This window comes from Typopeltis vanoorti, chromosome 15, assembly GCF_054136105.1.
Source record: "Typopeltis vanoorti isolate ZY-2024b chromosome 15, IOZ_Tvanoo_1.0, whole genome shotgun sequence".
Lineage (NCBI taxonomy): Eukaryota > Metazoa > Arthropoda > Arachnida > Uropygi > Thelyphonidae > Typopeltis > Typopeltis vanoorti.
In genome coordinates this window covers 40,947,312-40,975,133 of record NC_143563.1, presented here as the reverse complement: position 1 = coordinate 40,975,133, position 27,822 = coordinate 40,947,312, and the positions used below count along the sequence as shown (strand labels likewise).

The 27,822-nt window shown below is 35.9% G+C and overlaps 1 protein-coding gene across 2 annotated transcripts; it reads left to right on the top strand.

The window, feature by feature from the left end:
- Positions 1-511: 511 nt before the first annotated feature.
- Positions 512-26,326, top strand: LOC150098688 (uncharacterized). 2 transcript variants are annotated; one of them, XM_090404653.1, is made up of 2 exons: positions 512-884; positions 17,873-26,326. In XM_090404653.1, exon 2 carries the CDS (start codon positions 18,027-18,029, stop codon positions 19,515-19,517), a length of 1,491 nt encoding a protein of 496 aa, XP_090260779.1. In that variant the 5' UTR covers positions 512-884; positions 17,873-18,026; the 3' UTR covers positions 19,518-26,326. The 2 variants fall into 2 exon arrangements, with proteins under 2 accessions (XP_090260779.1, XP_090260780.1); XM_090404654.1 differs by having other exon boundaries at positions 519-564.
- The last annotated feature ends 1,496 nt before the right edge of the window (positions 26,327-27,822 follow it).

The window sequence follows — 27,822 nt, the reverse complement described above, 5'->3', positions numbered from 1 at the left end:
ATACTCCCTTAAAGAATACAATCCTTCTTTCAAAAATTATAAAAAATCAAGTGGATATTAAATCCAGCATTATTTCAAAGCCAAATATAGAAACTATGAGTCTTCGGACTCCTTGGAGGTGTCAGGAATAATAATAATATAAAAGTTTCGTATGAAATTTGACCAGAGAGAGAGAGAGCTTACGGGAATACACTCACCGGCATTTACGAGTTGCCCTGTATTCTCGTAAGCTCCATTGTCAAATTGTATACGAAACTTTTATAGTTTCTGTATTCGGCTTTGAAATAATGCTGGATTTAATATCCACCTAATTTTTATAATTTTTGCATCCCCGAAGTGAAGCCTTTGGGCTCTTTATTTTAGTAGAACAGTCTTTCAAAACTTTTAAATCGTGAGAGACCGCTGCTGAATGAATCGACACATTTATTTCTAATCACATGGTGACACGTAGAGCTTACTGTTGATTGCGTCATAGTACATATTATGTAACATGCATTGTGTGTATGTGTGGCTAGTAGCTCCAGCTTATGTTATGGTCGTTTTGAAATTTCATAAAACAGTTTCGTGAGTATTTGCTAAGCTTACTGATTGTTTTTATCTTACTCTGAACCTTTGCACCACTAACATCATAGCGCAAAGGTTGGTCGATTGGTAGAGCCTCTGATGGTTCATGCAAAAACGTTAAGCAAGTTTGAGCACGGTTAGTAGTTGGAAGGGTCTCAATCGTTCGATGTTGTTGGCAAAATCCCTCTCGATGAGTCTTTGAACTACCTGGAGGTGTCAAATAATAATAATCCTTCGCCGTGAGATCGTCTCAGAGAAATAACGGTCAAATTAAGCTTTTGAAAAAAATAAATAAGATGAGTACTAGGCTGTTAAACATGGTGAGAAGCTATCTTTGGAACAGCGTAGCTTGTAATTATTTATTTTATTTTTATAATTTGGTTTTTATTTTCTAGCGACAGAACTAAAAACACCAAGATGATTGATGCTAACATAATAATATCTACAAATATCTTATTGAAATTTTACCCAAATAATGCAAATAACTAAATTTCGGTTAATTTTGAAATTAATCTGCTTGTGATACAACTTTACGATAACTACTGTTCTCCGATAAATGCAAATGGTTGGCAGAGTGGTTAGTGGTTGGTCTAACAGCCAAAAGGCTGCGGGTTCGAATCCTGCCATGGACATGGATGTTTGTGATTGTCTGTGAAAATACTAGAGATGGTGGTGGGCAGTAGATGGCGTGGTTACGGTTCGTTGTAGTTGGTGAATTGAGTGGTGGAGACAGAGTTGTAGTGTAGGTGCCTGCCCTCAATGATTCTTTGGACTCCCTGGAGGTGTCACGTAATCAACAATATCACGTTACTCACGTCATTGACGCTTCTGGAAGGGCTGTCAAACAGGTGATGCTACATTACCGAGATAACGAAACATGACAAATCAAACACAACATTTTTGATGATGTCATTTGGTTTGAAATATCTTGAGTTTGAATCCCCTTCTAGGACGCGAAGAACCTTTATCAAAACGTTTCAATCAAAGGTGAGTTAGTTGTCTCATTCCAAAGTACCAGGGTTTCCCTCCTGGACACTCAAGTTTTTCATCTTGCAAAACAGGCAAACTGGCCATTAGAACACACACAGTTAACACACACAATACATTGGCCTTGTAGCCTATGGTGCTTCAGTTAATCCAATTAAACCAATCAATATAGGTAGCAAAACAATATTAAGCTTCAAGCCAATGCATGGACAGCAATAATAAACAATATACTAATACAAAGTGAACACAACCAGGAGAAAATATCACCCATAACACCATACCCACTTATATAACCATAACTAATACTTCAAGATGTTCTATGCTGATACTACTAAAACATTAGAGAATGTGGAGTGAAAACAAACTGCAAAAGAAAAGGGAAAATTCTCACCTAGAAAAAAAGTTCCAACAATACCAGCAACAATAATCACCCCAAATTTAAGAAAATAATACTGACAAGTGCAAGAAACGGTAATTTACAAAATGCAACATAACAATGAAAGATATCAAAAATGGAGTTTGGTTTGAAGCTAATTTTAGGTCTAAATATCTAATATGTAGACATGTTATTTATAGCCCCAGTAGTTTTTCAATTTATTCATTGTTTTTGTAGTTAGTGGATATTTTAGATATTATTGCTGATTTATTTTATTTACTAATATATTTGTAGATGATTGGTAAATTAAGATAGTTTTAAAAAATAGCACCAAAAACTTGTTATAAAAGTTGAGCGATAATGGTAATAAAAATTACTACCATGCTTCAAAATCTCTAAAACAAGCATTAAATTATTGATACAAGATAAAAACTCAAGCATATTACTATATCCATAGAAATAAAAATTGGCTGAACCATCTTTTAGGTCCCAAAGAATGGAAATATTTCCAACCAAGTGCAATTATTAATTAACAGTAATTTCTAAACAATAGAAGATCATCCCCTAACTCCACTTATGCCAGCCTGATATAAATAAAGTTGTTTTTAGGTCAGGTATGAAATTTGTTGTTTCCCCCTATAATTTTTCCTAGCCAAGGTTACATCACTGAAGCCCAAATCCAACTAGAAAATGATGCCAACAAAGATGCATTTTTTTCAAAAGACAAATAACATCATTAATAGTGAAGTAATTCAAAAACAGCATCTCTCTTCACAATTTTCACATGCTATAAAAATTTAAAAATAACCCTAACATCATTATTAATAAAGCTGATAAAGAAGATATTACCATAATAATTAATAAAACAGATTACCATAAAAAAAATTCTAGACATCATTAATGATACAAACACTTACAAAGAAATCACTGAAGATCCTACTCCCACCATTATAAAACAAATCTGAAAATGTGTACATCAACTCAAAGAAACAGTAAAATAGATAAATAGATTGCTAAAAAAAAAAACAATCATCCCCGTCAACCATTTCCCCCCCCTGCTATTTTCGGACAAGTTAGGATACATGAACTGGGCTATCCACTCTGCCTGATGATTTCATACAAACACACAACAACAGTCCTTTATTAAAATTTCTACTGAACTATTCAAAATTTATGGTTAAAAATACTGATCAATTCTATCAACACATTAAGCAAACATATTTCTCCCAGTATTCTCTTCTTCAGAGGCATCTTCTCTATATTCCAATGTTGATGTGCCCAAAACCCTAGACATCATTCTTACACTACTCAAGAATGATTGGAATCTACCAGAACATACAAAATTATCTCAATCAAACATCCTTTCACTGATGCAAATAATTTCTACACATTTCTTTAAATGCAATGGCCATTTTTACAAACAAACTTTTGGTTTTCCCCATGGGCCAAAATGTTAGCAGCCTGCTGGCTGAAATTTTTCTTGCTCATGTGGAAACACATTAAGCAAACATATTTCTGTTATATTCCTATTTCCTTCTGTACTCACTGATATCTCTTACTATAGCAGATATGTGGAAGATGTGCTAAATATTGGGAATATGAATGCCATACAGCAGGTATTTCATTCTTTCAACATGTTTAGCTGCAAATTAAAATTCTCTATTGACTACAAAGAAAATAAATCCATAAACTTTATTATTATTATTATTTAGGCCTCCAAGGAGTTAAGACTCATCGTGGGAGGTCCTTCCTAGGAAACAAGTCTATCAAGACTTATCGTGGGAGGTCCCTCCTAGGGAACACAGTCTATCATACCGCTCCTTAAACTCATTGACCGTTCTCACTTTTAACCTGACATTTATTAGGTCCAATCATCACATCAGTACCAAAGTCTACCGCTAACATCAGAAATTATTTAAATTTCACCTTTTGTCATCCTTAAACGTTGGTTATGTTGACGCAGTTCATTAACACCTATAAATACTCTTCTTCTTTCACTGATTTAAAACAAGAATTTCAAACCTTAAGAAAAGATCTTCCATTCTAGACAATATCCCCAACAACTGATAGATTACACTATTCACTCAGTCCCAAATCATGTTCCCTCTTCACAAAGAAATATATCAAAATTCCATGTAGTCTTAATTCCTAAGTTTATAAATGGTATATATCTATACCGTTTATAAACTATAAAATGCATCTTCAAATATTAAAATTACAAAATTATCTTTACCACAGGTAACAGACTGCAAAATTTGCTTAAACACAGAACCACAATAGCCCAGACTGACATATTATTATGGCATAAGGTTGTTTATAAGTTTGAATACCAGTCAGGATGCAATATCAGTTATATTGGGTCTACCATTCATTCTATAAAATCATGCCTTATTGAAGATTACGATAATCCCATACCAGCTCACTCACTCGCAACAACAAAAATCATACTACTGATATATTCCTACACGCACTACACATCCCTCAAATTGAAAAGATCACTATTATTGATTTCCAAGGATACTTGGAATAAGACCCACCCAATATACCATAAACTCAGAATGATTCTATATACTCTTTTCTACTAGAAACATTATTTTATAAATGGAAGTTTTATTTTATATACAGTGTTTTTATATTTTATTTTATACATACACACACACACACACACACACACATATATATATATATATATATATATATATATACACACACACACACAATATTTTCGAAATCTCTGCTATAAGAATATATTTCAATATCTTTTCCCCAACAATGTCTCAGTGACTGAGATGAAATATTATTATTATGTGACACCTCCAGAGAGTCCAAGGACTCATTGTGGGAGGGCACACTACTCTACTTTGCTAAATACATCTCATCCTCTGCACTACTACTTAATTCTCCAACTATGACACTACTACCATGAATATCATTTATTGCCCATCATCACCAACAATAGTATTTTTGTCTGTAAATTGCATTTGTTCTGAAGGGCCGATTTGTCTGTATGTGGGATGAAAAACCAGAGTTTTCGCGAGAAAAAACCCTACTACTGCCAAATGACATTGGCTAACTCACCTTCAACTGAAAAAGCCCGTATAAGGATTCCCCTCGTCACAATGAGAATCGAACTCGGGTCTTTTCCAACTGAAGGGTGCAATGTTCTGCTATTCTTCCGATTGCGCTGGAAGCTATATGTTTGGTTAAACTTTAGTTTAATTATTTATATTTATATTCATTCCATTAAACCTTATAATGAAAACTCTTCTCCCTTGCGGTAAATAAATAAATTATTCCCATGATATTTAAACCAACCAAGCGCTCCAACACATGAACCAATTTAACTCCCCGATACTCTCAATCCAAACCTAACTCCTTTTAGTACATTGTTTCATTAAGCCATGTGGCAGGCTCAGTTTCTGTTCCACATCTGATGATGTTAAAATCTAAATGGCTTAAAAAACTTGCTGGCTTACCGCATAAACAATAACAGATTTTATGTTCCTTTTTATTCTTTATTTTCAACTCTTTAAAAAGTTTAATTGCTTTAATTCATTTCTTCATATTCATATTTTGGTTATCTAATAAGTATGCTCTAACTATCTACTCTTCATCTTCAACACCTTTCTAATAACTTACCAACTCAATTTAATCAAGTCCTGTCCAAAGTACTGTATCATCCTTAACTTTAAAAAAGTGCACAGGTATGTCAAAATCAATTATCTTTCTGAATATAATCCCATTTATTTAGCATCTCTGTAACCTAAGTGAATAATTTTTAAAAGGGTACTCCATCACCAAAAATAGCTTTGCTTTCTCAATGTAATTTTAAAAGTTATAATTTTTAAAATAAAATCTTTGTTTGAACTTTAATTGTGTACTATCAAAAAATTAAGAACATGTTAATTTTACTAGAACAGAATACATAACAAAACCATAGGTCGATGTTGTTTTATGAAAAGTGTAGGAGAGATGCAAGAATTTTTTTTTTAGAAAAAAAAGGAGTGTGTCTCTTTAAGAAGTTTGAAAGCTACTGATATAAGTAATGATAAATATAGTATAAAAAGCATACGGAAGTATTGCTGGAAGAAACAAGAAAGAAGAGAGAGAGAGAAACTGTGGAAATTGGTAATCTGTTGCTGAGATATGATAGTACATTTAAGTAGGGCTTTGATAGCAAAAAAATATTGATTTGTGTAGTCTGGGATGTGCCGAGTGAGTTTGACAGTAGAAAAGACTTGTAATTGAGGAATGGCCTGCACTTGAATGGATTTAGCATCAGAAGCCTAGAGAAATTATTTACTGGGGTAAGATCTACAGCAGTGAGTCAGGGAATAGTTTCCCTGACTCACTGCTGTAGATATACTATATTTATCACTGGATGATCAACTGGATGTGATAATGATATAAATTTCAATGAGTGTGGTTATGAATCTGGTAAAGGAGTGGATCTGTATGCTTTTTTTAAACGTGTCTAAGGATGGAAAAGAAAAAGTTGCTCAAGCAGACTAGATGTAAGTATACAAAACCCCCAGGAGGTAACTTGTTGCACAAATACCAGACACATTAGAAACAGCTCTCCTGAGTACATAGTGGCCTACATCAACCCTCATAATCAATAATTCAAACTACACTGGTATATAAAGATTGTTGTAATTTGTCCATAAAGCATTGGAGGTCCATGATATGGAGCAACAAATCAACTAACTTGGGAATGGCAAATGTTTGGGGAATATCTTAGGCTTGAGTGAGTCATTCAAACTGTAAAGTTTAACAGTAAAGATGAATTAAATTGAAATTCTTTCTACTTGTATGGACTCTTTTTTTTTTTTTTTTTTTTATTTCGGTGCCTGGATGAACAAACACCATCAGATATGTAACCAGGATGGTCACCAGATTAGATCGCACCCTGAGGCAAACAATTAAATATCATCCCTAATGGATTATAAGACAAAAATATAAGAAAATCTCCAATTGCTATTTTGTTTTTATTACAACAGAAACATTAATGCCAAACAATTACATAATAGTATTAATTAAATTTTAAAACTGTTTATAAGCTCTTCTAAATTTAAATTATAAGCTATGTCGCCTCTGTTGATATAGTTGCTAGACCAACCAATCTTTCTTGGGTCATTGCTGTTTGCAAATAATTTTTAATCAGTTTAAGCTTGGAAAAACTTCTTTCCGTACTTGCTACGCTAATAGGAATTGTTAACAATATCCTTAGGGTAGTGGTTACGTTGGCATAAATTCCTACAAGATTTTGGTTATATATAGAGATATATATATATATAGAGAGAGCCTGTGTAGCTCAGTGTTTGTGGCATTTGCACACCACGGCGCTTGGCCGCATGAAGGAAGATTTGGTTTCAAGTCTAGTCGCCGACTAGAAAAAATTTTTCTAAGCCTTTTTTCGACCAGTTCCTGAGTTAGTCGATCTCTGCCACGGGCAAGCGGGTTTTTCTTCCTGGAAACTCAGGTTTTTCGTCCCGTAAACTCAAGAAAATCGACCGTAGAACCCACATTATTTACGAGATTAAATATATTGTGTTAGGGTTAGGGACCACGAGATGGCGGCACATTTGAGCCGTCTCTCTTCACTGTGCACTGCTTAATTAGTGATAGCCTTGGGCCATCTATCTCTGATTGGTACCGGTGGAGATTGAACTGCCCACTCAGTCCCCAAAAAGTTAGATAGGGCTAAATGGTCTTGCCTACTCCCCGTATACGGGAATGAAAAGGCGTTAGCTGATTTTTTTTTTGTTGTTTTTTTTTGTTTTTATATATATATATATATATATGATAAAATTTCGTGAGGACCACTTTTCTCTTGTATTATTTTTGAGAGAATTTTTAATTCTTCAAATAAATCTATTGCATCTACATCAGATGTTGTAAAATATCTTGTTGCCCTAATACGATGCCTTCTGCAATATGGCTGACTGAGCTCCCTTAATTAAGTGGAGCCATGAGACAGACTTCCTCTATGCTACACCCTGTCGATGATACTGTATGCAACTCTTCTAGATAATGCAGTGTTTCCTACATTATAGTAGCTTCGGAGACTGCACTCACTTTTTTACCTGATATTTAAGCATATGATTCTACAGGTACTAATAAAGATAATTATACAGATGCGACAACAGCATATGGATTACTAATCATTTAAGAAAACAGTCTAAAGTTACTCGGTTCATCACAAACTGGTGGAGAAGGATAGGAAGTGTGATGAAAGACGAGGGTTGACTCGCTATTGTGATATGAACAGTTTTGGTTTATTTGAGATGTACTGCTTTTCCAATACTTATTAGAGTGGTGTATTTTTGTACTGTCCAGTCTTATACGATCCGTCTCCAACTTACCCTGAAAAAAAAAAATTCTGGATCAGTGATAAAAATGTGATATTTAAAGTTTTATTGAAAATGGTTTAAATTACAGCCTATTATGTACTGATTGGTTGGTTGGTTTATAGTTTATTTGGCACAAAAACTACAAAGGTCATACTGTGCCATACTAAAGGTTGCAACATTAGCATTTACAGAAAATTGTAAACAATATAATTTTTAATCAGTTTAAGCTTGGAAAAACTTCTTTCCGCACTTGCTACGCTAACAGGAATTGTTAACAGTATCCTTAGGGTAGTGGTTATGTTGGCATAAATTTCTACAAGATTTTGGTTATATATATATATATATATATTGGTGTATGTATGTATATATATTGGTAATGTACATGGATTAATGAAAAGTCTGGTTTAGTCCTGAAGGGGTTAGGGGTTAAATGGATGAATAACACCATTAAGCTTGAGCTGCAAAAAAAAAAAAAAAAGAAACAACTGTGGAGGGAATTTAAAGAAAGAGGTGACCTGCAGGCACACGAATGGTATAAAGTGCAGGCCAGAAGGGTAATGAGTGTGGTGAAAAAAGCAAAAGCAGATTATGAAAGGAAACTAGCTATGCAAGCTAAAGAGAATCCCAAACAGTTCTTTCAATATGCTGCAAGCAGAAAAAAAACTGTACACGGCAAAATGATTTTAAGGAATGACGATGGTAAAGAGGTCACTGAATCAGTCGATATAGTGGAGTTACTGAGCGAGCACTTTGTAAAAGTATATCATCCAGGTGGTGACATTGAAAAAATGAAGGAACCATTAGTTGATACGGGAATTGTGATGAATGAAGTTTAGGTGAATAGTCTATTACAGAACCTTAATGTGAATCCATCTGTGGGATTGGATGGTATACCGGCACGGGTCTTACATGAAGCAGCTAAAGAATTATTAGTGCCCTTGACCAACACGGGTGTTGTTTAATCTGAGTCTCGGGTCTGGTTTAGTCCCGAAGGTGTGGAAAGAGGGGAAAATTGTTCCACTGCATAAAGGAGGATCCAAGACTACGGTTGCAAATTACCGACCGATCAGCATATCAGGTGTCGTTGTCAAGGTCTTGGAGAAAGTAGTCAAAGGAAAAATACAGGAATGGATTGATGAAAATGAGATACTGTACAGGGGACAGCATGGCTATGTGAAGGGCAGATCATGCCTCAGTAACTTGCTCAAGTTTTATAACACAGTGACGGCTTAACTGGATAAGGATAATGGATAATCAAGAGTAGAGTCCAAAAGACGGCCTGTGACTAGTGTGCCGCAGGGTTCTGTTCTTGGACCACTGCTGTTTAATTTATTCATTAACGATATAGGGAAGGATCTAAGAGGAACAGTTCATTTGTTCGCTGATGATGCAAAGTTCGGTAGAGCAATAGTGAATACAGAAGATGTCAAAATCTTGCAGGACAACTTGGATAGATTGGAGTTCTGGGCTAAGGAGAATGGATGTCAATTGAATGTGACAAAATGTAAGGTTATGCATTTTGGGATGAAAAGATTAGCAGCAGTATACCACATTGGTGGAACTGTACTCCAGGAGATTGATGATGCCAGGGACTTGGGAGTGTTGGTGGATAGGGAGATGAAGTTTAGGGGACACATTGCAAAAGGAGCTAAATCAGCTCATCAACTCACTTGGTTGTTGAAAAATACCCTGACGAGCAGAGACAAGCAAGTTATTGTACCTCTGTACCGAGCCTTGATAAGACCTCATCTCGACTATTGTGCCCAGATTTGGTCACCTAGGTTCCTTCTTGATGGGGAGGAGGTGGAGAGGATCCAGAGGCGAGTGACTAAGATGATAACAGGTCTATGGAATGAACCATATGAGAATAGGTTGAAGATTTGTGGGTTGCAGAAATTAGTTGATAGGCGGAAAAGGGGAGATATGATTGAGACATTCAAATTGCTAAAGGGTTTCTAGAGGATTAATTCAGAAGATATTTTTGAGATCAGGACTGGTGGTGGGAGAACTAGGGGACACCTATGGATGTTGGGCAAGAGTGTGGTTAGCAGGGGTGTTAGAGCGGGTTCTTTACTTTTAGAGTGGTAAATGAGCGGAATAAGCTGCCATAGTCTGTTGTGGGTGCTATGATGGTGAGTGAGTTCAAGGCAAGGTATGATAGATACTGTGAGAATGTTGTATAGTTGTGTGGACATGATGTTTAGGGCATCCCTCGATGAGTCTAAGGACTCCCTGGAGTCACCCGTAATAGTAATATGTCTGTACAAGAATCTAGTTTCAGAAAGCATCTCTAGGTAAACAGAACTGCTGCAGAGGGCACAGCAACACAAAAGATCAGAGGTTATCATAATAGTGTAAAAATAGTTAACAATATAAGTTAATACATACTATATGAAGCACTAAGCCAAGGAATGCAGTATCTACATATATGTAAAATTATAATAGATGCCTTTATAGCAGTACAAAAATAGGCAAAAAAGGGATTATTATACAATATGCATCAATGAAAATTAAATTTAGCAATGCAGTATAAACAGAATTACTAGAAACTACACAAATAGGTAAGATATCCTACAGCACTGCATGATTATTCGAAAAATAAAGCTGTACATAAGATGCATACACAAAATGTATGTTAAGTGATGCAGTATCTACATATAAACAAAATTACTGCGAGGTTTCAGCAGTACATAAATAGATAACTATAGGTTAACATATATATATATATACACACACACAGCAGTGTCTACATCTAGTAAGATTAAATTTTACACTAATACTTAGTGTAATAATGTTTGAGAGTCAGAAAGGAATTATTATTGCCGGCAAGGTTGGTCGATTGGTAGAGCCTCTGCTACTAATGGCTCAAATAAGTTTGAGCACGGTTAGTAGTTGGAAGGGGACCAATCGTTCGATGCTCTTGGCACACTCTCCCTCAATGAGTCTTTGGACTCCCTGGAGGTGTCTAATAATAATAATTATACAGCATTGATGCATAAAATTTAAGTTTAGCATTATGGTATTTACATATTAACAAAATTACAGCAGGGTGATACAAATATACAAGATCAGATTAAGGCCTCTGGTAATGCATAATAGGTAAGATTTAACCTAATGAATAATATGTATTATAAAAGTTAAGTTTAGCAAAAAAGTATTTACATATAAACAAATTTATGGTCAAATGTGTTTGTACAAATTAATTCTTTCTAAAAAATCAAAAACATGCAATTTGCCTGAGTCTGCTAGCATTTCCCTGAGTGTATAAGGCTTGGTTAGATAGGTGAAAATTTCATTCCTCTCTCGTGTAAATTTTTGACAATCTACCAGAATATGATGAATGGTGAGATGTGTGTTGCATTTTTCACATATGGGAGGGTCATCAGCCCTCAGTAAATGAGAATGTGTAAGGTGACTGTGACCTATGCGCAGCCTAGTAAGGACAACCTCCTCCCTTCTCTTTGTACAATGACTAGAATGCCAGTGTTTAATGTTATATAATTTGTTTGTTGATGCTTCTTGCCATGTTAACTCCCACTGACCAGTTAGCTTTGATCTTATAAGTTGTCTGTAGTCTGTATATGGAACTGTCAAACAGTATGTGGAGAAGGTATGAGCTGATTTAGCACCTGCAGCCTCATTTCCTTTGATTCCAATGCCGCTGGGAATCCAGCAGAACAACATCGGAATTAAGGATTTTCATTTTGTTAAGCAGATGTAGCTTCATAAAGTACTGGATGTGTATACATAGGAGAGGAGATAGCCAATAAAGAGCTCAATGAGTCTGTATAAATTATACACTTTTGGTAGCAGTTTTCTTTTATATGCACAAGTGCAAGCTGAATGGCATGTTGTAACTCTGCTGTATAATTACTGCAGTCTGGTGGGATCTGATTTGAGATAATAATGTCAGGAAACACAGCAGCACAGCCAACAGAGGTATTGTTCTTGAACCATCAGTATAGATGGGTAAAAAATCAGCGTGCGCTGTTCTGTGTGCATTAAACAATTGCAGGTAAATGGATGATGGGGTATAAGATTTCTGTAGCTGACAAAGTGAGAGGTTGCAGGATGGTGTGCAAACCTGCCATGAAGGAATGCTGTTATGTTTAATGTAGCTAATGTTGCCAACATTTATACCAACAGCTTGCACAGTTTCTTTAATACGCATACCAAAAATATCTATAGCAGTTTGATGTGTGTGATATTGAGCTTCCTAATGCTCAATATCACACACTATTCCATATAGGGTGATCTGGGAGAGATTTTATTTTTAGGGTGTAATTAAGACACAACTGTTTCTGTCGAAGTGATAGAGCCAGTTCATTTGCTTCAACATAGAGACTTTGAGTAGGTTAAGCGCGAAAGGCACCAGTAGCTATCCGTATACCCTGATGATGGATGAAATCCAACCATCGTAAGTTACTCTGTCTTGCCAAACCATAGACTTGGGACCCATAATCCAGCTTTGAACGTATAAGTGCACAATAGAGTGCATAGGAGGTTCAAAGTTCTTTTGCACTTTTCTCTTAGTTGACGCATGTGTGCTAGAAATGTGAGTTTTCTGTCAAAGATGAGTCCCAAGAACTTGGTTTCTGTAGCTACTGGAATAACAATATGTCCCATTCTTAGTTCAGGATCTGGGTGATGAGTGCGTTTTCGACAGAAGACACTTTTTTCTGTTGAAAACCTAAACCCATTATTAAGAGCCCATAGAGAGACATGATCAATTGCTTGCTGAAGTTCTTTCAATTACCCTCATGTTACGTGAGTGACAGTAAATTGTGAAGTCGTCAACACATAGAGCATTGTCTACAGTGGGAGGAAGCTGTTCAATGATTGAGTTAATTTTAATAACAAAAAGGGTTACACTTAAGACAGAGCCTTGGGGAACACCTTGTTCTTGATGATATGGTCGAGATAGCATACTTCCCACTCTTACTTGGAAAGTTTGCCTGGACAGGAAGTTTTTAATAAATATAGGGAGGTGTCCTTTGAGACCTAGGTTATAGAGGTCTTTTAATATGCCATATCTCCAGGCTGTGTCATAAGCGTTTTCCATGTCAAAAAAAACTGAGACAAGATGTTCTCGCTTCAGAAATGCATTTCTTATACAAGTTTCTAACCGAACTAAATGGTCTAAAGTTGATCAATGTCTACGGAAACCATTATTGTGTATTGGAGAGAAGACTGTTGCTTTCTAAATACCAGTGACGTGTGGCATTAACCATTTTCTCTAGTATCTTACAAAGACAGCTGTTCAGAGCAATGGGTCGATAATTATTTGCTTGTGTTGGATCTTTTCCTGGTTTTGGGATAGCAATGACAATTGACTTATGCCAAGAATTTGGAAACTCTTCCTGTGCAGGTATTCTATTGTATAATAAGAGAAGATGATGGTAGATGTTTTATCATTTCATAATGGATGTCATCAGGTCCTACTGCACTAGGGTGAGATTGTAGGAGAGCTCTTTTTAGTTCCTCCTTGACAAATGGCTGAAGAATGTTGGTAGAAAAATTAAGCCTTTGTTTTTCTTGCTGCTCTTTCAGTATTAAAAATTCTGGAGAATATTAAGCTGTTGCTGAGATTTTAGCAAAAGTTTCTCCCAAAGTATCTGCAATAGCTTTGGGATCAGCAAGAACATTTCCGTTATAGTCTGAGGTGGACAAACAATGTGTACTATATCTACTTTTCATTTTCCAGATTTTATCCCATACAATTTTTGGACTGGTCATTTGATTAATTGATGTAGTAAATTGGATCCACGATTGTTTTTGACTCTGATGTCTTATATAACGTGCTTTGGCTTGAGCACACTTGAAAGTTATTAAATTTGATGTGGTGGGGTATCTACAAAATATACCCCAATGCTCTGTGTTGATCTTTTTTGGCTGCCTGACATTCTGGGTTCCACCAAGGCTTTGGATAGACTGGAAATCGAGATGATGTTTTTGGGATGGACGTTGTTGCTGCCTGGACAATGCATTCTGTTATATATTTTACAGCTTCATTGATAGGTGTTTGACTGATGGCATCAGCATTAAATTTTGCAAGATGAGAGAAAGTGTTCCAGTCAGCCTGGTCCATTTTCCATATAGGTGTCCTGTGAAGACATTGTACAAAGAACAGGAAAGTGATCACTTCCATATATGTTCTCTTCAACGTCCTACATGAGCAGTGGAAGAATGGAAGGGGAACAGATTGTAAAATCAATTGCAGAATATGAGTGGGTAGGCATATGGAAGAAAGTATTGAGTATATTATTTAGAAGGGAAAGGTTATTATTATCAAGAATTTTTTCAATGATTCGACCTCGTCTATTAGTGTTGGCACTACCCCATAGAGTATTGTGACTGCTAAAGTCACCCATCAAATGTATGGGTTCAGGCAGTTGCAAGATAAGGTTATCAAGATCAATTTCATTTAACTCAGCATTTGGTGGTAAATAAATTGAACATGTTGTAATAAGAAATCCCACAGAGAAGTGAATCGCTACTGCATCCAGAGAAGTATTAAGTTGGACCTGATGGAAGGAATATGACTGCACACTAGGACAGCTACTCCTCCATGATCAGGACCATCTCCAGTTCTATCCTTACGTACAACAGTGAAATTCCTAAAGGTACGGTCCTCATTGGATCTTAAGTAAGTTTCCTGTAGACAGAAAGAAAGGTTTGCGTTTCTGCAACAACATCTTGATATAGTCAATATTCTGGTGGATCCCACGACAGTTCCATTGTAAAAAATTTCCTGTTGTCTTGATTTTATTGACTTGTCTGATTTTTGGAAGGTTGAGGGCTTACCTTTGTCAGATTTATATTTATTCACTGTTTGAGGGAAGTATGGACAGCTAGTGTCCATCTCTTCCTCTGGTAGAGTGTTCAAAACATCAAATGTGTTAGGATCAGTTGGTATGTTTAGTTTGCTTTCAGTGGGTATCAAGGTATCCATTTTTTCTGTGTGAGTGTCTGGTGGTTTATCTTTGAGTGAAGTCTCCACCATACTTTTTTTGACAGATGAGTTTTCATCGAATGGAACCATTTTGGAAGTTGTTTCTGGAGTAAGGCCATAGGTCTTGTGATTAATGCTCTCAACAGAGAAGCACTTGTGATTAAGTTCAGGTATGGTGAAATTATCAAATGGTGGAATAGACATACATGTTTGAGTTGCTGTTGGCACTTTTTTAATTGTTACTTTTTCAGCATAAGAGGATCGTAGAACAGGTGTAATAGTGGCCAGCTTTCTATTTGCATCCTGATATGTTATGTTTTGTTTTTTGTTTTTTTTTAATTTTTTGTACCTCTCTTTCATCTTTGCATTTCTGACATGCACGAGAGTATGCTGGATTACTACCACATCGGGCACAGGTAGTAGAACCACGATTGGCAGTTTGGACATGTCCATATCTTTGACATTTAAAGCATCTCAGTGAGTCAGGGATGTACATCCTAACAGAACAGCTGAGATACCCTGCTTTTACAGATGCAGGAGGCCCAGGTGTATCAAAAGTAAGGATGATGTTCTTGTTTGAACCAGGCGACCGTCCCTCCAAATCAGGATGCACCTCACACCGGTCACTCCTTGATCTTTAAGCTCTGAACATATCTCCTCACCAGGAACATCAAGGAGATCCCATTCTGATATCACTCCTCTACTGGAATTGAGTGTTCTGTGAGGTGTTACTGCATTTTGTCTTCCACCCATTGTCGTTGCTCTCAGTAGTTTCTCGGAATGTTGTCTACACATTGTTTCCATGAGGATATCACCAGAACACAATTTCTTGACAGTTTTGAGAGGTCCTGCCAGTCCATCCTTCTAAACCTTTTTGGATAAAGAAGGGTGACATTTTCCCAATTGGTTTTTCACCTGTTGCATAAATGATTAAAAAGGTTGGTACATTTATGTTAGTATCCGATATCTTTTGTTTCTTATTTCTGTTTCAATTTGCTGTGTTTATATTATCAGTATACTTGGTTGGGACTTTGTTAGGGTCCCTGAAACATTTGAGGATGAAGAATTCATATTTAAGGAATTTTTAATTTGCTGCCAGAGCTCCCCATCCACCACGGAGCCATACATGGACACCCACTACCTGGCAAGGAAAGACTGCGCTCAGGAGTGGAACACCAGGGCTACCCTAGATGCTATACCAGCACTGCAGCAGGTCTAGGATCCCGACCATGTGGTGAGAGACTTACTGCAACACCGTTGACCCTTGCAGGAAAGCCTACTAGCCGATTGATCCTAGCTGGGCCATCCAGGACTACCCGTCTTGCCGAAGCAGTGGCCAAAGTAGTGCAAGACTACCAAGATCCCCCTTTCCGGATGTCCAATGGTTGCACCGCACTTCAAAAACAGCGGCAGGGCATTGGATCCCAATGATGGTGGTCTGGAAAAAGGATAGTGAAAAAGACTCAGGAGAAGTAGAAGAATGAAAAGTGAAAGAAAAAGTGGAAGAATGAAAAGGGACAGTACAATCACTGGGAGGTCCCCTCCACCACAAACAGGTGCCCCACATGGAGGGGTTTATGTACTGACAGACTGATTTCATTATACCTTATAGTCTGTCTCTACACAATTTCTGAACAACTGCTTATTTCACTAACTAGCCAGATTTTCTTTAGGCAAATGAAAACAATCTGTTGATCATGATTCAGATAAGAGCAGTCATCATGGCAATATTTTAACATCCACCACTGGCTCCAGCACCCAATTTTCTAATTTTATTTTATTCATTTTTATTTTTTATATGAATTCCACCAATTAAAGACTATAAACTAATATACTTGAAGCAAGTAGTACCATGGATTGGCTAAGGGTTAGATCATGGGGTTGACAACATTTTTCTGTCTATACAGCTATTTTGCTGAAAACGATATTCAGTCAAGCATTTTAAGAGCCACATATGTAGCTCTTGAAATACATTTCCGATTAAAAATAATTATATGCATGTTGAAATCAGTTTGTTAATAAAAATGGAAATAAATACCATCCTCTGGTTGTTTTCATTTTTAAAAAATGAAGGTAATCTTTGAAAGAACCACAGAACTTTCTCAAAAGCTACATGCAGGTCATGAGATGTGGATTACCAACCCTATTGTTAGATAATGTAATAAAAATCTGCCACTAGTGATGAAACATGAAAATTTTTTAAGCCAGTAAGCAGAATGTTGGTCACACATCAGGAACTGAAAATCACATACTATTATAACTTCAGCTAGCATTAACAATTCTTTCTAAACATAGGTTACAAATGTAGCAAACTGTACGTATTGTTTTTTTTGCTTTTCTCTTCCAACACTGAATTTATGTGTCATGCTGAATTAGCAAATTGGTTTTCCCCTAGAAATTGCTATGCCTTTTCAGAAGAACAATTTATTCTAAGATTTCATGCAAAGGTAAGGAATCTGGTTAATATTTTCTTTTAGCAAAAATCTTTAATGAAAAGTCTCAGTTTAACAGCAATCAAAACATTGCAAAAATAAATAAAAAATTAAGAATTAAAAATAAGAAAAATTGTAATGCTTTTCTGTAATATTTTACATTATAAAAGTATATTTTATATTACTTGGGCATTTTTTTTTTTTCCAGGTTGCCAGCTGATAATCAAGTATCATTCAAACTGTAGGACAAGAAAGCATAAATGGACTAGAAAAAAACTGCACTTCTTTAACATGATGATAATTTAACAACATGATAATAAAAATGGAATTTTAACTGTGATTGAACAATCGTTGATCTCGTTATGAACTATCACAGTGCAGAAATTATTCCTTGTAAAATAATCTTGAGAGATATTTTTAAAGACGAAAAGTATCACCCGAAAAATCATGAAACAACACAGAGTTATTCATTATCACAAGTTCAGAATAAAAAGCCAGTTACTTCTGATGGAATCAGTAAAAATGGAAATTCATGTTCAGAAAGCCCCAGAACACATTTACAAGATCATTCAGAGAAGAAGCTCTTCTCTTGTTCAACATATTGTAAGGGATTGGAGAAAAGTAATTTTCATGGTGAAAAAATTATTCCTTGTAAAATAACCTTGAGAGATATTTTGAAAGATGAGAAGTACTTCCTAAAAAATCATGAAACTACACAAAGTTATTCATTATCACAAATTCAGAGTAAGAAACCAGTTACTTCTGATGGAATCAGTAAAAAAGGAAATTCATGTTCTGAAACCCCCAGAACACATTTACAAGATCATTCAGAGGAGAAGCTCTTTTCTTGTTCAACATGTGGTAAGGGATTGGAAAAGAGTCATTTTCATTGTGCAAAAATTATTCCTTGTAAAATAATCTTGACAGATATTTTGAAAGATGAGAAGTACTGCCTAAAACATCATGAAACTTCACAAAGTTATTCATTATCACAAGTTCAGAATAAGAAGCAAATTACTTTGGAAAGAATCAGTAAGAAAGGAAATTCATGTTCAGAAAACTCCCAAATGCATTTGCAAGCTCACTTGAAGGAGAAGCTCTTCTCTTGTTCAACATGTGGCAAGGGATTTTCAACATCAAATCATCTAAGACGGCACTTTTTAGTTCATACTCAGGAGAGACCATTCGTTTGTTCAATATGTGGCAAGTCATTTCAGTTGAAGAGTAATCTAAAGACTCATTCATTAGTTCACAATTCTAAGAAGCTCTTGTCATGTTCAGTATGTGACAAGGCATTTTCAACAAAGCAGCTTCTAAATCTCCACTCAGTAGTTCATACACAAGAAAAGCGGTACTCTTGCTCAATATGCAAAAAGACATTTTCAGCCTCTGGTACTCTAAAAACACATTTATTAGTGTATACCAGAGAGAAACCCCACTCTTGCTCCAAATGTGATAGGTCATTTGCACAATTAAGTAACTTAAAAAGACACTTCTTAGTTCACACTCAAGAGAGACCAAATACTTCTTCAGTATGTAAGAAGACATTTTCTAGATTAGATGCACTAAAGCAACACCTGTTAACTCATACTGAAGAGAAACCACACTCTTGTTCAACATGTGGCAAAGCATTTTCAAGTCTAATTCTTCTGAAGCAGCATTCATTACTACATTCCAAAAAAACATCCTTTTGTTGTTCAGTATGTGGTCAAGTTTTTGTAGCAAAAAGTAGTCTCAAAAGGCATTCATTTGTCCATTCACATGAAAGAATAATCCCCTGTTCAATATGTGAAAAGTCATTTTTAAGATCAGATACTCTAAAATACCATCTTAAAATTCTAAAAACACGATAAATCTTTCTCTTGCACCATATGTAACAAGTCATTTACAAAATCATTTCATCTCAAAAGACACTCATTCCTGCATACCGAAGAGAAACCTTTCTCCTGTTCAACATGTAGCAAAAAATTTTCACATTTATCAAATCTGAAATTACATTTACGTGTACATACCCAAGAAGAAAAGCTTTTCTCTTGTTCAATATGTGGCAAAGTATTTTCCTCATCGTGTAATAAAAAACAACACTTAGCATTCCATACTCAGGGAAAACGGTTTCCTTGCTCAATATGTGGCAAATCATTTTTACGATCAGATTCTCTGCAATGACACTCACTAATGCATACACAGAAGAACCTGTTTACATGCTCACTATGTGGAATAGGATTTATAAGATCAGATAATATGAAGACATGTACTAATTCATTCTCAGAAGAAAAAAAAAACAGAAACACTCCTCACAGTCAGCACATAAAAAGAAATTACATGTTGGAAAAAATTCAAAATGATCTGCATGACCTCACTGATATATTTTCATGAGAAATTTAAGAATATTTACTCTTCTAAAATCTATTATATAAAGCTTTGGTCACTGATAATTGAAATCTCTTGAAAGATAAGTTTGAGGTATTATTGTCCATAATAGTATCATTCTATGATCTCTTTTTTGAAATGCAGGATTAAAAATTAATTTCCAGGATAAAAGGCCAATGATTGACTAACTTGAGAACCAGCCAAAGAAAATCTTGGACCTCCTCGTGTTTGTGACTGAAATCAAACATGATGATCATATTTCTGCTGACAACACTATGGATGCAAATACCATTATACAAAAAAAAAATAATAATTCCAGAACCTGTAAAAGTAGCTTGAAGTTATGATGGTTTGTCTGTGAAAACACTGACAAAATGAAATGAAGAAAAATAAATTTTTAATATGATTTATGAATGATAGCTAATTCCTTTTCCTACTTTAAGATATTTTCTTAAAGCAGAGGGTTACAAGTGGGGTCCCACGGGGCTCAGTACTGGGACCTATATTGTTTAACCTTTATATCAATGACATTGTCAGTGGATTGCAAGGAGATATTCAGTTGTTTGTGGATGATGCAAAGCTTGGAAGGACTATTAGTAATAGTGCAGATGCGGCAGCTCTGCAAGAGAATTTGAATAAGCTAGATAGATGGACAAATGAATAGCGGTGTCGGTTTAATGCAGCAAAATGTAAGGTCTTGAGGTTTGGGAATATAAACATTCAGGAGGTGTTATACTGGAGGAAGTAGGGTAGACAAGCGATATTGGGATGATGATCGATAGAAACCTGAAATTTAGGGGACATATTGCGAAGGTGGTGAAGGTAACAGAGGATTGCTGCAATAATGAGAAGGACGCTGACCTGCAGAGATAAAACAGTTCTCATTCCGTTGTATAAGACCCTGATCAGACACACTTAGACTATTGTTCTCAGATTTGGTCCCCAGGATTTGAAGGGGATAAATTAACTGTGGAAAGGGGTACAAAGATGGTTTCAGGACTGTACAATGATAGTTATGAGGATTGGCTGAGGGAATGTGGATTGCAGAGTTTGATGGATAGAAAAAGGAGAGGTGATATGATTGAGACTTTTAAACTGTTGAGAGGTGGTTACAGGGTTGACACTGGGGAGTTCTTTCGCTTGGTTGAACAGCTAAGGAGTGATGACAAGAGGCCATCCCTGGAAGTTATGAAAGGAAACTGTGAGCAAGAGGGTGAGGAGTGGTTTCTTTGCATGGAGGGTGGTTGAACCATGGAATGCATTGGCTGATAGAGTGGTGAGAGCAAGAATGGTCAATGAGTTTAAGGAGTGGTGTGATAGACTTTGTGTTTCTTATGGGAGACCTCCCCTCAATGAGTCTTGATAGACTGTGTTTCTTAGGAAGGACCTCCCACGATGAGTGTTTTGACTCCATGGAGGCCTGAATAATAATATATGGAATTGATTTAACTGCTGTCTTTGAGAAGGATTTGTAATTCGGTTTATATCACTGCGACCTTCCTGGTACTCAGAATCCTATATTAGAGCATAGAATAAATCAGTTTAGGTGAAAGTTTGTTTTGAATATGTATTAGATTTCTGAGTAATGGGGAGGCTATTGGTGTTGATCCAATAATTCAGACCATAACAATAAAGCCTCCATAGCTCATTTATAGCATTTGTCTTTCAGTTCTTGTGAGAACTTTCATAAGGACTTTTCATTTTGTAAGGCCATATCATATGGAGGTGACAGGATTATTTTTCTCCTGATAACTTGGCAATAGGTAAGCAAACCATTGTTGGTGACACATGTATTTACAGATATGATATATCTGCCTTTAGTGAATGTAGCAAACCAATGGCAAACTGGCTGCATTAAATGTCAACTGTGAACCAAGGAATTCAACCCATCCTAGTATGAAAGATGAGGGACCAGACATTTCATTTTGTTTTAGCAAGAAACTAGATTTTGTGAATATTGAAATTCAATAGCACACCTTTCCCCTTTCTCTCTTACTTTTTTTTTCATAGTCATATGGTTTGGAAATCATATTATAAGAGCCTGTGATATATATATATATATATATATATATATATATATATATATATATATATATATATATATATATTCTTAATACAGCAGTTGATAGAGTAGTGCAAGGAAGAACACAAACTCTGTCTCTTTAAACTCCCAAATAGCTATTTGCAGTAAATGGCCACTTGATTAGGAGGTGTTCCACAGCATCATACAATGCATTCCACTCTCCATTCAAACAATCTGCAACTTATGCCATTCTCACATTCTTCTTATAAGTTTCCAGGAATGTCCCCCTATTCTATCCCCTTCTCCCATTCTATGAAAAACTTTTTCCACATTAACCTAGTAGCAATCCTTTACCAAATTAAATGTCTCAATCATATCTTCATGCTTCCTCCTATTCACAGGGCTTTGCATACCTTCAATCTGTCTTCATATTCCGTATTCCAAAGACCAGTTATCACCTCAGTCGTCTTAGGACGCTTTCTAATATATCTTCATCCCCATGAAAACCTGAAGAACAAATCTCTGCACAATATCCCACGAGGAGTGATCAAGGCCTTATACAATAGAACCATAACCTCTTTATTTCTGCATGCTAAGGTCCTTTACATCATTGCCATAATCTGATGTAATGACTTCATAACTTGTGCAATGTGTCCACCACCACAACTCCAAGGTCTCTTGTCTCCTCAACTTCCTCCATAATTTCCCCACAAAATATATACTTTGCATCCCATTGCTGCCTACCAAATTTCAAAACCTTACACTTTGCAACATTGAACTAACAGTTCCATACTGTTACTCACTTGTGTAATGTATTCAAGTCTCTGTAAATCCATATCTGCTGATTCCTCATCGCCTTCTCTAGTTTTTGCATTATCTGCAAACATTTATATATATATCACCTGTTAAAACCATCCCAATATCTATAAAATGCAAAGTACAATATATAACAATGTTCCCAAAATAGGCCCCTGTGGCATGCCACTTGACTTTTCCGTGAGTGCTCTACTTACTGATACCTGTCTGAGTCAGCTGCTTATCCAACTCATTAATCTATCATCTGATTCCATCTGCTCTAGTTACAAACTTGTGGTGTGGCAGTCTAAAAGTCTTTGCAAAATCTAGGTATACTGCTGTGCGTATATCTCCAACACATTCTTCACTTTGGTATAGTACATAAGCAAGTTGGTAAAACTTTACCTTCCTTTAACAAACTCATGCTGACAAGCACAGAGAATATCCTATTATCAACCCACTTCTGTATCCTCGCACTCACCAACCTCTCCTTTATTCACCTGTAACGATATCAAGGCTGGTACTGTTATCTTCCAGCATGACTAAAGTCAGTACACTATTCATTTTGATCTGAATCATCCCAAAATTTCTGCACACTAGCTCCTATTGTTATACCAAGCATTTATTTAACATTAGGTTAATACATGAGGTCTTTTATCACTATTAGTAAACCATTTTTCTTAATGGGTTTCATAAATCAGGTCATTTCAACAGAAACTTCTGTGAAATGAGTGTTAGCAAAAAACATATCCCATGGAATGGTTGTTTCACCTCAGAGGGCAGATCATCTGGAGAGCTTCTATTGGGACTTTAAGGGAAGGTAACCAGTGAGAAGCATTCAGCATTCATACTTTCCCTAAAATCAGATATGAGGGGTGGTATGAACATAATGGCTCCTATTTCATTTTTTTTCGATTTGATCATTGCAGAAAACTATATATATCACTGAGTGGATGGTAGTGGTCTCTAATGCCACCACAGTCAGTGGCACTGCAATTGTGCACAGTACATATGCACATACGAAGAATAAAAAATGAATTCCTTACTGTTGAAGATGCAAGTCTAATGGAAACTCGTCCATCTGAAAACTGTGTGTGGGACTATACTGTAGAGTTCATAATTGAATCATAATCGAACCAGAAACATGATTGAGGGGATGCAACTAACACCATTTGGCTGATCTTCCACAGCTCATCCTTAACTTTGAAGTGTACCCTTCAAGATTAAGGTGGCAACCTTCAAGTACCACCTGTTTGGATCTCTGAAGTAGTGTTTCTTAAACCGAGTTCTGCAGAACACTGGGTTTCTGTAAAAACTTATAGGGATTTCCCAGAACATATAGCATTTATAACTTGTATTAGGTGTATTTTCTGAAAAAGTCTAAAGATAATGAAAGGAAACTAATTTTTGTTACCCAACTTATTTCTATAACAGAAACTTGTAATTTTGTTCATAATAGGTATTCTTGATTAAAATATTTTGTTGATAACACTTTTGTCATAATTCCTTACTGAGAATTTTATATGACAATTTTCCTAGAGGTTCTACAAAAAAATAAATTTTATATAGGTACTGCAGTCTCAAAAAGTTTAGGGAACTGCTCTAAAGGATGTACTCAAAGAATGCTATGAGCTGAAACAAGTTGTTCCTGAATAGCTCAGATGTCGAAGTAAAGATTTTTTCTGCGTCAACATATAGCATCAGCAAAAGTAGACGTAGAAAGAATGATCCACTTGAAACATGACATGATGTTTGCAAAAGGAAATTGGAGAATTAATTCATGTAAAACCCACTGTTAAAGAAATATTTTCTGAGATAAAAAAAGCATTACTTTCATACTGCCCCTAATACTTGATGTGATCTGAGTCATATAATTCCTTCATTTTTGAAAGCTTATTTTATAGAACAAGAACACCAGAAACAAAAAATTGGCACTCTATGTTTCAAACTGATATAAAGGCAAAAATTATCACACAGTCTCACTTTCCACACATTCACAATGTGTTCAACTTTTGAAATGACCCTTGTAATTAGAGTATTAAACTTCAACAGATATTTAACAGATATTCACCTCCCCGTTTGCAAGTTAACAAATACCTCTCCCTACTTTACTTTTTTGCTCTTTCATATCACTTTGCACCACCTCAGATATATTCATGACAGTCATTACTTCTCCTGCCAGGAACAATCTCTCCAGCAGACTCACACCAAAACCATTTAAATGCAGCCCGTCTTCTTTATACAGTTCCATCCGTCCCTCAAATTCCTCCCACACATTCACAAAATGCACTCCATTCTCCTCACATAACTGCACTAACATATCATTCATAATCTTTGCCTGCCTCCTCAATTCACTATCATACCTTGTTAACACACTGACTACCCTTCCTACCACACTGTTATCTTTTACTCTCCTTAATAATCTCCTTATATCCAATCTGGCATTTTCCTTGTTCCCATTCAAATCATTTGTTCCTACTACAACCACCAACTCTTGTGCTCTCTTATTCCTCGTGTCCAACGCTTCAATCACTCTCTCCATTCTACCACCAGGAAAACAAACCTTATGCATCTTCTCATTCACCACACCTCTAATAATGGAATCTCCATAGAGAACCACTCTCGAATCATTCGATATATCTTTCACATGGCCATCTTTCCTTCTGCTCTTATTCACTCTTCCATGTATGTCTCTAATTCTTTTCATCTCATTTCACATGCAGTTCATATCTTGCTTCATCATCATCAACTCTGCTTTTATGTCCACATCCAATATATATTCCTGTCTGTCATTTTCATGAAGTTTCATATTATGTCTTTGGATATTTTTGGTCGCGCAGCATCTACAGCAGACCTCACAATGATGTTCTGACGAGGATATCCAAGGATAATTAACTGACCCATTTTCCTTCTCTTGAGCAACATTCTGATCCTGCAATGGAAGCTGCAGATCATGTATTTTAGGAATGTTTGGCATACCAGCAGTAGGCCTGGATGTATTCCAAGACATCATCATGGATCTACTGTTTTGATGTGAAGAACTGGCACAAGGTGAAACTGCAGCTCCAGGTAATAAGAGTGAGACACCAGGTTCAATATCTTTTATCATACTTTGTGCAACTTGAAGAGAAATAGATAATTCAGGTGATACAGAACAAGGAAACGTTTATTATTGGTGCATGTGCATGGTGAACTATTTTTTGTAAATCTTATTTTATATTGTTAAAATAACATATAATTATTTATTTATTATAGATACAAGGCTGAATTATTATGAGTGTCACTGTTGAAAATATGAAAAAAATTATATTTTTTCAATTATCGTTACACGAAACAAATCCACTGCGATCTAACGCCGATATTTGTTTGCGGTTGTCATTGCTATTGATACGAAACTTTTATTATTGGTGTTTGTTCGTGGTGAGGATGAAATATTTTTCATATGTAAATTTATTTATAATAAATTCGTTACTGATTAGGAAAATAAAGTTTGTTTTTTTTTTGTATATGCAACACCCCCACCTAAAATTTTCACTGGCCGCCACTGAATTACAGTATGCATGACATCAAGAAAGTATAAGGCATCTCATATGTCAATCCCAAATTTTAAAATAGTACATTTAGTTGCATTAAACTGGCACGTCCATTCATTTTTCCAGATTATTAAATTCTTCCTGAAGAGCCAAAATATCAGGCTTTTAACTTCCAAGCTTTGCATCATCTGCAAACAACTAAATGTCCCAGTACTGAAACCAGTGGAACTAAATCTTCTTACTCACTGATTCTGCTTCCCCATATACAACTCTCTGATATCAGAAAGCCAGTTACTGATCCAGTCCACTAATTTGTCATCCAGTCAAAATGCCTTTGAAAAATCAAAACAGTATCCGTATATGCCTCAACCGCTGCTCTTGTTTCTCTATTGTAAAAGGTAATCAGATTACTAAAACAAGAGTGCTCCTTAACAAATCCAAATTGACTTTCATGAACAAGATTGCCCTCATTTTTCCAATTCTATATATTTTTCCCCTTAATCATCACCATAGAAGAATTACAAACTGATCTATACTTTTATATCTCCATTCTACCACCATGCAGTGGCACTATCTTATCCTCCTCCTCCTACTTGCAATAGTCAAAGTTCCTGGAGAGTGGAAGGAAGATATGACAAGTGCCCTTGCATCCCTCCCCAATTTTCAAATTTTTATCTATCATCCCAAGATCCATTACCTCCTCTAGTATAGTTCAACTAATCGGCGAACAGCCTCTTGTGGTGGGTCCCAAATGTGAAGACATCCCCATTCATCTGTCCAGCTTATTCATATCCTCTTGAAGGGCTGCCACATCAGTACTGTTAATAATAACTTAAGCTTCATGCCATTTGCAAATAATTGAATATCTCCTTGCAGTTTGCTTTTTTAATATAAAGATTAAAAAAGCAAAGGTCTCAGTTTTGAATCCTGTGGAAATCCCCCCACCCCCAATGCCTCTTTTTCTTGATACTAGAGAGCTGTTGGAAGAGTAATATCTGTTAAACAGCCAATTTCCAACCCAATTCATTAACCTGATATCTAACCCCATGTGCTGCAACTTAAATATCAACTTATGTGGCACCCTGTCAAATGCCTTTGTGAAATCAAAAGTATTTTAAAAGGAAAGCAATTACTAACAGAAGTGTCCCATAAATCCATGCTGACCTCCTCAGATGTTATCCTCTTAAAACGTGTCGAAATCTAATCCAGTGCACATTGTCTTACCGACTTCCAGAGCACTTAGTGTTTGAAAAATTCTCATTCCCTTTTAAACCTTGAACTCATCCTATTCCTTGAAAAATAAAATCTACTTTTCTGGATGTAATATGCTCAAATAAAAAGAGCATTAACAGCTCCAATATCATCTGCATTGATCTCTCATTCACAATAATTTCTCCTCCTAATGGCTACATAATTAAAGAATTCCTGAGGATTTTC

What these genes read in the sequence shown, in the direction of transcription:
- LOC150098688 (XM_090404653.1), top strand. Translation starts at nt 18,027, where the DNA reads ATGAACTATCACAGTGCAGAAATTATTCCTTGTAAAATAATCTTGAGA.